This window comes from Halyomorpha halys, unplaced genomic scaffold, assembly GCF_000696795.3.
Source record: "Halyomorpha halys isolate HHAL.00 unplaced genomic scaffold, Hhal_1.1 Scaffold337.1, whole genome shotgun sequence".
NCBI classification, from domain to species: Eukaryota; Metazoa; Arthropoda; class Insecta; order Hemiptera; family Pentatomidae; genus Halyomorpha; species Halyomorpha halys.
This window is the reverse complement of record NW_027104734.1, coordinates 1008636-1020679: the sequence shown is the minus strand read 5'-3', so window position 1 is coordinate 1020679 and position 12044 is coordinate 1008636. Positions and strand designations below refer to the sequence as shown.

Genomic DNA, 12044 nt, shown 5'->3' with positions numbered 1-12044 from the left:
TTTTTCTTTTTGTGTTTTAAAGGTGGATATTCTGCTCAACATCCCACCATAGTAATGTTCTGGAATGTGGTGAAGTCATTTGATAATCTTCAAAAGAGTTTATTGTTGCGATTTGTTACAAGTTGTTCTAGGCCTCCTCTTCTAGGATTCAAAGTATGATATCTCTCTATTTTAATTTTTTCAGTAAATAAACATTTTTGGCTTATTTTTCAAGTTATTTCAAGAAACTTGTAAAACAAGTCTTTTTTTGTGTTTGTACATTATTTAAAATACTATAAAATTACATATATTTTAAATAAAAAATAGGTGAGTTTTTTAATTTTATTTATTTCTTTTGTAGAAAGGGGAAAAATATTTCATAAGACGAAATGAAACAAATAAAAAATTACACAACAGTGAGATTCCTACTCACTAAAAAACCACCTCCCAATTCTTCTTTACCACCCTACAGAACTGCTGTCAAGTATTACTTAATGGGGCTATCTACCTACATCTTTTTTTACATCTTATTTATTGTTTGGCCTCTTCTTTCTCACTCTTATGCTCTAAGCCTTCAGCTGATTTTCACTGCATAGTTTGCTACAGCACTCCAGTTCTCCTGCCTAGTCATCATCAAAGCAACTAAATTTTATGGAACTGATTTCTTGCCAAGTTTCATGTCTAGCTCTTCTTTTTCTAGAAAACTTGGATAACAGAAAAACGAATGTTCCACTGTTTCTTTCTCAGAATCACAAGTTGAGCACGATGATCTGTCCTCCACTTTGAAGCGGGCTAAGTAGGCCTTGAAGCAACTGTGCCCTGTTAGCAGTTGAGTGAGATAATAGTCTACCTCCCCATGTTGGGGATATCCATGTTGTTTTGTGTTCTTTTTTTTCTTTGTGGGTAGGGTAAAAATCTTTCATTTGACAAGATGTAGCAAATAAGAATGTGAGATTCCTACTCACTAAAAAACCTCTCAATTCATCTTTACCACCCTGCGGAACCGCTGTCAAGCATTACTTCATAGATTGATAGAAGGGCTATCAGCCTACAGCTTCTTTGTACATCTTATTTAAGTGAGGCCATTGTCTGGCCTCTTCTTTCTCACTCTTGTACTTTGAGCCTTCTACCATTTTGCATTGCATATTCTGCTACTGCACTCCTTCCTGTATGCATTTTCCTGCCTAGTTATCGTCGAGGCGAAGTTTTTTGAAACTGATTTCTTGCCCAGTTTCATGTCCAGCTTTTTTTCTTTTGGGCAAAAGCTGGACAATGGAAGAACGAATGGTCAACTGTCTCATCCATGGAATCACATGTTAGGCATAATGACCCTGCCTCCAGTTTGAAGCGGGCTTAGTAGGCCCTGAAGCAACCCTGCCCTGTAAGCAGTTGAGTGAGGTAATAATCCACCTCTCTGCTTTTCCCGGATATCCATGTTGATACATTGGGAATCATACGGTGGGTCCATCTTCCAGAAGATGAGGCATTCCAGCGTCTCTGCCATCTTTCAAAAGCCTGAGCTCTCTCTTCTGTGGTTACTGCAGCCTAGTAAGCATCAGGCTCTTCTTGTTTCCTTTGAAACATCCAGCTGTGTTCATCTGCCAAAAGATCTATCGGAGGCATATCTGCCATGATGCACACAGCATCGTAGGATACAGTGTGAAAAACTCGAGCAACACGAAGAGCACTTCTTTGATACACACCAATAGCCTTATGGAAATATAAATGCACTTGCCAGGCTTCTGCCTAGATTTGTGCTGCATACAAATGCATGGAACTGGCTAAAGAAGCTTCCTGTGAATCTCTCTTGGTCCTCCAATATTTGGCATAATCCTCGCCAATTCATTGGTCACTTGAGCTGCTCTGGTGCTAACTTTGTGTAAGTGTTCATCAAACCTAAGTCTGGCATAAATATGCACCCCAAGATATCTAATAGATGGCTTGGATAAGATATCAAACTCCCCAATGGTGAGACTGATAATCTCCCTCAATTTTCTAGTGGTCATCAACACTGCCTCAGTTTTATGGTCCGCCAATGGGGACCTACCCCTGAAAGCTGTTGAGGAACCCCTGAGAGCTGTCCAGTTCCTCCTCTGTGATTTCTGGCACTAGTTCCAAATCCAACATTACTGTTTTGTCAAAAAGTACTTCCGAGCATCTTGGAAATAGCACTGCCACTATTTCTTCTAACAGCTCAGGAGAGCTTGGGGGTAACAAGTTTAACTTGTCCGTAACTATTTTGTAGGGTCTTCCCCGTGTATCTTCATGAACCACCTCACACGGATTTTTCCAGCATTTATGTTTACTTTCTTTTATTGCTTTGACTAGGTTCATTTTAGCTTTTGATACTGTTTTGGAGCCTTATAAAACAAGCAACTTCTCGCTCTCTGGGCCAATCTTCTGGTATGAAAACAGGCTCGTCATAGGACAGCGATCTCCTCGGTCCACCAGTACACTGCCATGTATCGATTTCTCCTTGAAGTCCTGGTCATTGAAGCATCAAAAGCATCAGTAATAAACTTCATCAGTTGTATTACCCTTTTTCGTACTGATAAATAATTCAATTCTTTCTTTCATCATGATAACAAAGGAATCTCTGTTGAAAGATCATTGGTTCCAACCTGCTACTGGCTGCAGTCTTTTTCATTTCATCACCAGGGGCTATCAATCAGACATTCAAGTAGATGGCCTGATACTATGCTATTGTTAATGATTGTCCTGGCATATAAGCTTTGCGCTTACACAAGTCACATCAACAATTGAGGAATTACCATTCCTTGAAAAGTTGGAGTAGAGCCTGTTTTAGGGAGAACAACATCTAGAACAGTGAATGTGTCAAGCAGATATTTGCCTCTCGTGTTGGTATCTCTACTACCCCTTGCAGTAGCCTGTGCGTTGAAGTCTCCTGCGATGATAAGGGGATACCAACCTCACAGTTCCTGCTCAGTGCCATCAAGTAGAGGCCCAAATTCTTCTTGTTTTGGTGCGTAGACACTACAGATGTGGACATTTCTGTCCTTAACCCACAAAAATCTTTTTCTTTGAATCGGTTCGACTTCTTGTATTAAGTGATCCTTTATGACCCAAATAGCTGCTTGACCACTAAGGTCTTTCATCTTCAGGGCCCATTAATATTTCTATACTGTTCGCATAGTTCAGCAATGTTGATGTCCTTCTCCGTGATAGTTTGCTGGCAAAGGTCCTGTGCAGCTTTGTAATGGTTAAGGTTTAGCTGTAAAATCGTCATTTCCTGTGCTTAGTAATTGCTTCAACCGCATGACTGGGCAACTAAAGCTGCCTGTGATTTCTTCCATCAAGGCATAGAAGGCAGTGCGACTCATTTGATCGAGCATTCTTTCATGATATTCAATTATTTTTGTTGGTAAACATAAGGGAAAAAATGTGTTTGCATTTTTTTTTCTAATCCTTAATTTATCATCTTAAAAATATTGGGATTTTTATTTTCATGGGTATATTCATAATTTCTTTTAAATACAAAATTAACTAATCAGCCTAATCCTGTTATTTAGGATACACATATTTTTTTATTCTCAATTAAAGTTTAATAAAAAATGTAGATATTTAATTAGACATTTAAGTTGCTATAAGTTTCAAAACCAGCTAAATCCAAGAATATATAAATTTCTATATATATTTCTATATCTAAAAAAGAATATATTGTGTTCTCTTTGATCTAGGTAAGCTTATAAGTAATAAACCCATTTTTGTGGAAAAATTCCATTGCCATGAAGAAAGTATGTGAGAATGTTTTTATACTAATCCCTTCATTTCATACCATGTATTAATTTAATTTATTAAATGTTTCAGGAACTCTATCCACCTCTATGTATCCAATTGGTGGAATCAGATGATAACAGACTCCCGTCTTCTAGTACATGTATGAACATTCTAAAGTTACCTGAGTTCACTAATGAAAATGTTATGAAAGAGAGGCTTTTATATGCCATACAATCAGGTTCAGGATTTGAGCTCATTTAGATTTCTTTCTGATTTTAAAGGTTTGTGTGCTATCTTTATTCATTCATAAAGCTTTAAAAATTTTTATATTCTTAAACAATACATAAAACAATATATAAAATAAAATAAACATTTAGTGTTGTGGCTTAGAATAGTTCAACAATTACTTTTCAAAGACATTTACTGTTCCAGTTGCATAGTTTAGGTAAATATTTGAATTATTTTCTTACAGATAATGCGCATTAGCTGTTGATAAAATACTGCCTTCTCCAAAATACATAATTTTAATGGGAATGTGCTAATAAAAAATAACAAAAGCAGAAAATTTTAATGGGTAAACTTTTTACTCCTGTATATAAGACACTAGATAAAAAAGAAAAAAATGAAATATTTTTTATTGTAAATGGATTTCTAGATATAAACAAAAATGCACAGCAATACAACTTGCACTGGACTTCATATTCCAGTATTATTACGTTTCCTTTCAAAATTGAACATGACATGTATAATACACATCTTGTTATTTACCAAACTTTCTGCAATTCTTCTTCCATGTTCTTCCCTTAAATGGCCAGGTCAGGAATTAAAATGAAGAATTCCATGGTTCTCCTGGCTTCCATAGAGCTTTATCTGCACCTCATTTAGAGAGAGCTACATCATTCTTTTTTGCTCGGAAAAAAACTACCACATTTGGAGAATGTGCTCAGCAGTTTATTCACCTTCTCTACACTCACAGAGAGTACTGGAGCTAATATGGATCTTTAGCAAAACATGGGCTCTGAGATGCTTGTAAGGCTGGCCCAGTTTGTAAGCGAAAAATGAGGACTTGTTCTTGTCATGTGAGTTGGTGGATGGGGTCGTGATGTGGATGTCTCCTAATTCATTGTCTAATGGTGGCTTTATCATACATTTTTATTTCATCAAGGCTGAGGTCACAGTTGAACTGCAGACCCTAAGTCCCCTCCCTGGTCAGCTGCTCTGCCTTCTCGTTTTCAGCATGGCCACAGTGTCCAAGGATTCATTGCAGGATGACTCTCCCATGTATGATCATCAGGATTTAAAGTTCCTTGGCTAGTTTCCTCAGGCCTTTTATCCACTTCCACTTGAGGGTCTGCAATACTGATGCTACCTCAGTATGGAACAAAGTTTTTGTGGCCTAAACAGTTTCAACACTTCATTGATAGCTTCCTCTAACTTAATTTGTTACCAATTGTTATCACCAATTTTTGCAATTTAATCTTTTGAATTTTATTAAATTAATATTTAAGCTACTTGTAATACATTATGAGTTAGTGGCTATCAACTTGAGAATATACAGCAGCCTTTTAGAAAAATCTGGCATTACTATAACTGTTTTACAGAACTTAAACAAACCCCAAATGGCATATCTATAGAAATAAATGCTTTAGTAATTTCAGTTCTCAACATTTTCATTATATATGGTACAGTATATTTAGAAAAAAACTTGGTAGACAAAATTTTTCAAAAATATACCATTTTTCAAACAAGATTAAATTTTAAAAAAATAATTGATAAATTAATTAATAAAATTATATGATAAATAATTAATAAAATTAATAATTTAAACTCATTTTCTATTTGTCAGCACTTTTTTATATTTCCTTCAATAGATACTGAACAAGTGTAGGAAATAACATAAACATTGGTTTAATGTGGGCAGATACCTTACTTTTATTGGACTAACAAAGATTCTATGACTTTGCATTATTAATCCTGTAGTATGAATTAAACAATTGACACTTTTATTTCAAATAAGTTCATATTTTAATATTGTTTCCTGTTTTAGAAGATTACTGAGATGTTTGTTTACCACTTCTAGATAAATAATGGGGGAAACATTCTCAAATATAATTTCAGTACTTTTATTTATTCTTTTTTTTTTTTTTTTTTTCAGGAGCCATTACTGTTCCATTTTCGTTTAACTGTGATTTTGATGTGATATTTCCCCCCTTTGCTGTTACCTGTTTAATCTTCTGAAATGAAGTCATTGTGTGTGTGTGTGTGTATATAATACATTATTTTTCTCATTTTAGTTTAATACTGTTTTGATATTTTTACATTTATGTTAAATCTACCAATGTGTGTAAAAAAAAGCCTTTAATTATATTTCTAAGACAAATAATGTGTTTGTTTTATTCATATTTATGATTATTTGTAGCCAATGTTTTTTAAACTCTAGTTACCTTAATCTCCAGCCCAGCTATTGTTTGTTTGTCCATATTTGAACAATATCAGGTAGGGCAGGTTTGCTCAGACAGTATCAACAAAAAAGAAAGTGGTTTCCATTTTTCTTGTTGACTAAAATGAATTCTTAATATGTTAATTGACCCACAATCACCATTTCTACTCCAAAAAGGGGTCACAGGAGTACAGAATATATATCAGTGGTTCCCAAATGGTAGTCCGCAGAACACAGGTTGGTCATGGTAGGGTCCGGAAACATATTTTTGATGTAATTTATTCTTAGTAGTTTATTAATTATTTTTTGCAACTTTAGGTGTTAGATAAAAGGTTTTAAGAGGTTAATACATAGTAAAAGTGAATCAAAATGCACTTTTAACCAACTTAATTTTCGAATATTTTTCATCAGGGGGGACCTCCTTTTATCCCAAAGCAGAGTGAGGTTAGGCCACCAATGGTTCTATTATGGCTTAGTGGTCTTGCTAGACTTCTATGAGTTGGGTACCACTGGTATGTATAGACTCAATTTTAATTTATTCAAGAAATACTTATTATTTTCCATTGTTTCATATACTATTTAAAAATAAGTAATAATTTCAAGAATCTTATGCAAATCAGGCTACTAATGTATTTTCAAGAAGTTGGTATTTTATGTACAATCCGTTTGTTCCAAATCTACTTATTATTGATATAATACTAAATTTTGGAAATAACTAATGAATTTACAGGATCCTCATTCAAAACAATAGGTTGGTTATCTTGAAACTGCTGTTCTTATATATTTACATCATTTCTTCATTAATGTCCAGGACTATATCTTTCATTTCAAATGTTATATTGTTCCTCATTCCTCATACAATTTCCTAGGTCCTTGGAAACAAACTGAATTCAGGTGTGATATGAACTCGAAACAGCTAATTATGAAACCTAACAACAGACTACTTCTAAAACTGCCAGACATTTGCAATTACTGCTGAAATCCCCCTCCCTCTCTCAAAAAAGGTTGTTGATTTATGCCAAAATAATTTTTTCTGGATAATGAGAAATATATATACAAATCATTTACAAATTTGGCTTTGTTGTTCAAAATTAGTGCTGACAATTGATTGGAGATATAGGATTCTACAGTTTAAACTGTATTGGTGTGATAAGCCTTTATTCATGTATATTCCATTCTTATTATTTTGTAATTTAAATCAATCTATGTATATATGTATATAATTTAATTTAGAATTGGAATACTGCAAGGATATTCAATAAAATTTATCATTTTAAATCCATTTTGTTTCATAGAGTTTTATTGTTATATATTAATATTAACAAACAAACAACAAATCTATTTTTACAAGAATATTTAATCAAAAAACAAATTTTTGGAAATCAGACAATATATGTTATATAACTTAAATTGTATCTATAACTAAAATAAGTGTGAGTCCTAAATTATTTTCCTTTGGAAAAATGTTCATTACCTTAAATATCTCATTACTTTAATTAAAGTTAAGAAACAGTGATACAGTGTCATTATTTCACAAAACATCCCTCTTTTTATGTTTATTTAAACTTCGTAGTTTGTGGAAACATTTTGTTATGAAAATTAAGTTTTAATTTTAATTGCTAAACATTTAAATATTTTATTGGTTTTTCAATGCTGCATTTAAAAAATTTCAAATTTTTGTGGTATCATTAAATGCAATGTTCTGAAAGTACTTTTAAGACTGTGATGTATATTTTCTCTTAATTATGATTTTCCCCTTAATTATATGGTTATACTTTAGTTTGTAACTATTTTTAACAATTAATTTACCTTTATTATTCGTTTATCTTATGATTTTAAAACTTTTCTAAAATTATAAACAATGATAAAAATCTTTAAATTCTCTCTTTAACAAAAATTGTTTTTGAAAAATCATTAAATTCATTCAAATGTTTGAAAGACTTTTTTTAACATTTTAGTTTTGTTTCTAATCCACATGTCTCACTGAATTAATTCAAACTGTCGATGACCTGTGTTTTCACTGAAATTTAATTCTCCTGTTTTTAAAATAAATAAATATTGTTTCTAATCAGATGTTAGATAAATATACCATTTTACTAGAAGAAATAATTTTTTTTTTATAATACTTAAGCCAATAATCTGTCCTTAAGTTTTATTTGTTACTTTGAATTAATTATTTATAATTTTTACAATAACTAGGCTTTGTTATTAATAAAATATTTATTTAAGATTTATTGAGGAAATTCAATATCAATGTTTTATCCAAGTATTTTGATTCAATTGAAGTAATTGGTGCTTTTAGTTTCAAGAGAATACTTTTGAATAATAGAACAATGTTGAAAAATATATGATTAATAGGAAAAAAAAAAAAGAAAAGTTGTTGTTTACTCTTTGTACAGTGCAAGGTTCTTCCTTATTTTAAAATGAAATCTATGATTTATTTTATAGTTTTTAATTAATCTAGTCTGAATTTATACCCAATGATCAGTGATGTTGGCTGGGACCATTACATTTGTTAAAATTATCTTATTATATTTTATATTATTTATGCCTTGAACTTTCTATCATATTTTAAAGATAAAAGTGTTAACTTCTCTATATCCACTTTCATGTATAGCCCTGATTTGAAGAAAATTGTCTATGTTTTTGTTTTAATCATTTCAATATTACCAAACTATCTGATAAATCATCATTCAGTAGTAATTAATATTTTTAAGGTATTATTTTTAGAAAAAAATAAACCATAACATAAATGTTTTGGATGTAATTTCTTTTTCCCCCTATATTTCCTCTATGATTGAAAATTCTATTAACTCTATAAATATACGATTTATTTATTATACATTATTTACTACTTTGAAATCTGTTTTTTTGTGTTTCAGTTGTTTTCTTTCATTGTATTAATTTATCATTATTTTTCCTTTTCTGTTTAATTTCATTATTGTTATTAGGTATGTTTTTTTAAATATTATTATCTTGTACCTATATCCAAACATGTTTAATGGCTATAAATTTATTTCTCTGTTGAGGATTGATCTCCAATTTGAATTCAGTTTTAAACCCTTTCTAGTTTACTGTTAATATTTTATTTTATCATTACAGTGTTGTTCTGTTGAAGTTAAGATATGTTTTTTGTAATTGGTGTCAAGTGAAAAGGTTGGACAGGTTTCCCTTTATTATTTTACCCATAAATTGCAATATTACTTTTAAAAAACGTTTTGTTTACATGATTTTCTTTGCAAAAAATAATGCAGCTAAGGGCCTCCATGAATTGCCATCATTGATCTCTATCTGAAGCTATTCCAACTTACTTATCTACCAGCCAATCTGGTTCACCTCCCTTATCACTGATCACTAACATGAGTTCCTGGGCTTGGTTTGTTTCCTAGTATCTTGTATATTTTTGTTAATGGATTTGTGTTTCCCTAAGGTGTAATCTATAAAATTGGAAATTCTCATCTTAATTATTCTGTTTAGACTTTGATTATAGTATAAAGTAATAATATTTAACTTTTAAACCTGACAGTTTAATGTATTTCCTATTTTATCTAAGTTTCGCTATAGTATTTTTTTTCCAACTTCAGCATTTGCTCCTTCTTTATGCTCAAGATTTTCTTTTTTATGATTTGCTGACCTCTTTCTCCCAAAATTCTTCTCCCCTACAAATCAAGTAATTTTATGAGGTACTCTATTGTCTTTCCTCTCTGAAATTTCTTCTGCACTCTAGCTATATTATTTTTTGTTTTATTTAGGTTGCTATACTTTTTGGCCTGACTCTTTGTTTGACCTCATTTCATTTTTTGCTACTTGGTATATTTAATTTCTTTCAATTTCTTCACTAATCCAATCTTTTTATGATTATTTCCAAAGCATGAGTTTTAATGTGATAATAAACAGAGCCTGGTTATTTATGCAATTAAATATCTTATTTGCATGCATATTTTAAACAGTTGACCAAGTATTTATGCAAATTAGTGTACTCAGGTGCAACTAATCAACTATTATTTTAGATATTTTTGCATATTTGACAATACATGCATATAGTTGCTTATGTGGATAATTTCAATTAAAAAATAAATTGCAACATTGGAGTTATAATTCCTCGTTACTATTGTAGGTTGATTTTCAATGAAAAAAACAATAAATAATTAAAGAAATAATGCTAATTTCAATAATTTAATTCATGGAATATGGATTTTAGTTTATTGCTTATGTTCTTTAGAAGCAGTAATATTTATTGTTATTTGAAATTCCATGAGTAAGTGCATCGTTTTCTTCAATGTTGAAATTTTAGATCGAGAAATTGGATTGAAATCTTGAATTTGAAACAGTTAGAGATAAGAGCCAGTGTGCAAAAAAGCTATATGAAATAATGAATTGTACTATTAAATAATCACTCTTTCATTAGTATCTATCATATTAATACTTAACAAAGAAAAATTCAAAAAAGAAGATTGTTGTCAGATGAAAATTTCAAATTACTAAATCCAGACTCCCATTGCTAGGCCAAGTAAGAAAAACTTGAAGAAAAAAAAATATGGACAAGGTTTTATTAAAAATTTGGTACTATTCACTCAGAAAAATATTTTTAAAAAATTAAAATAGGAATGATTCAGTTCTTCTCAGTGACATTGACCATAACCTGATAATTTTAAGTGCTTATAAATTTGTTCCTATTACTCATTTGTTTTATGATTATGTAGAAAGACAATTATACAAATATTTTTTATGATTGAAGATAAAACAACTTCAGGCTTCATTAAACAAATTTATAAATGCTTGTGGTAATTAATTATTATGCAAGGTATGTCACTGACTGATTTATTTGCATTTTATTTGTTTTGTTGATATCAATTAGTTTTTAAATAAATTGATTGTTAATTTAATTTTAATAATAACTGTAAGTTTTTATTACTTTCATATTTTAGTTTATAAAAAGTGTTTCATATTAATTTTTTTTATCCATTAACATACATATTTTTAACACATTGATGTACTTACTGTTATTTATTTTTAAAGATATGGTTATATTAATTTTCATTTGCATTTCATTTGTTTATTTATTTAATTTTTAATTCCTCTACTGATTTATTACTTATTTTCAAACTTATTGTAAACACACTCGTAGTTTGTTTTAATATTTTAGGTCTCCTACAGAATATTTAGTGTTTTATTTCTGCATATTTAATGTTTTTTTATTGCATATTTTACTGTTTTTTATTGTATAGTATGTGCTATATTCTGTGGTTTCATCCTGCAAAAAGAACCGGGCTCTGTTTTTAAGTAAATTCATTTTTACTGTTCATGTTGAATTAATACTTTATATGAATGTTGTTGATACCAATTTGGGAGTATAAATATTGAAAAAGTTTAAACAATTATTTTTACATCTATTGGGATTATAAAGGGTTCCCCTTTATTTGTTTAGGTTTATAAAATGCTTTTTCATTATTTTTTTATATTAAATTTAATTTAAGTACTGTTTGTTTAATTTATCTCTAATATTGACTTTAATTTAGATGAAATCAATTTTTTTTTTAAATATATTTTATAACTCAATAAATTACTATTGTTTTTTTCATTGTTTTGAATGTAGCACATGTTACGTTTTTTTAATCTTTGGTCTTACATTGTGATTTTTGTGATCACATTAAAATTTACTTGATTTTTAAATTTAATAATAATGCTTTTCCTCAGACCACAATCCAGTTATCCTTTTCTTACATTCGAACTTCGTTCCTAAGCCCTCTCCTCCCTCATTGATTAAAGGATGAGTTAACTGGGACAAATTTCGTGATGATTTAGAAAACAAACTGGACTTAAAAATTCCACTTAAGACTAAACATGACATTGACGAAGCCATAGAAAACTTAATAGAATCTATAAG

General features: G+C 30.4%; 1 protein-coding gene across 1 annotated transcript in view; it reads left to right on the top strand.

Moving 5' to 3' along the window:
• The window catches only part of LOC106681421 (ubiquitin-protein ligase E3C), a 97943-nt gene extending 89000 nt beyond the window's left edge, over window positions 1-8943 (top strand). Inside the window, exons 16-18 of the mRNA XM_014421737.2 lie at window positions 23-153; window positions 3808-3998; window positions 5873-8943. Of these exons, the coding sequence (XP_014277223.1) occupies window positions 23-153; window positions 3808-3978 (302 nt within the window). The 3' untranslated portion in view covers window positions 3979-3998; window positions 5873-8943. The remainder of the gene's footprint in view (window positions 1-22; window positions 154-3807; window positions 3999-5872) is intronic.
• The last annotated feature ends 3101 nt before the right edge of the window (window positions 8944-12044 follow it).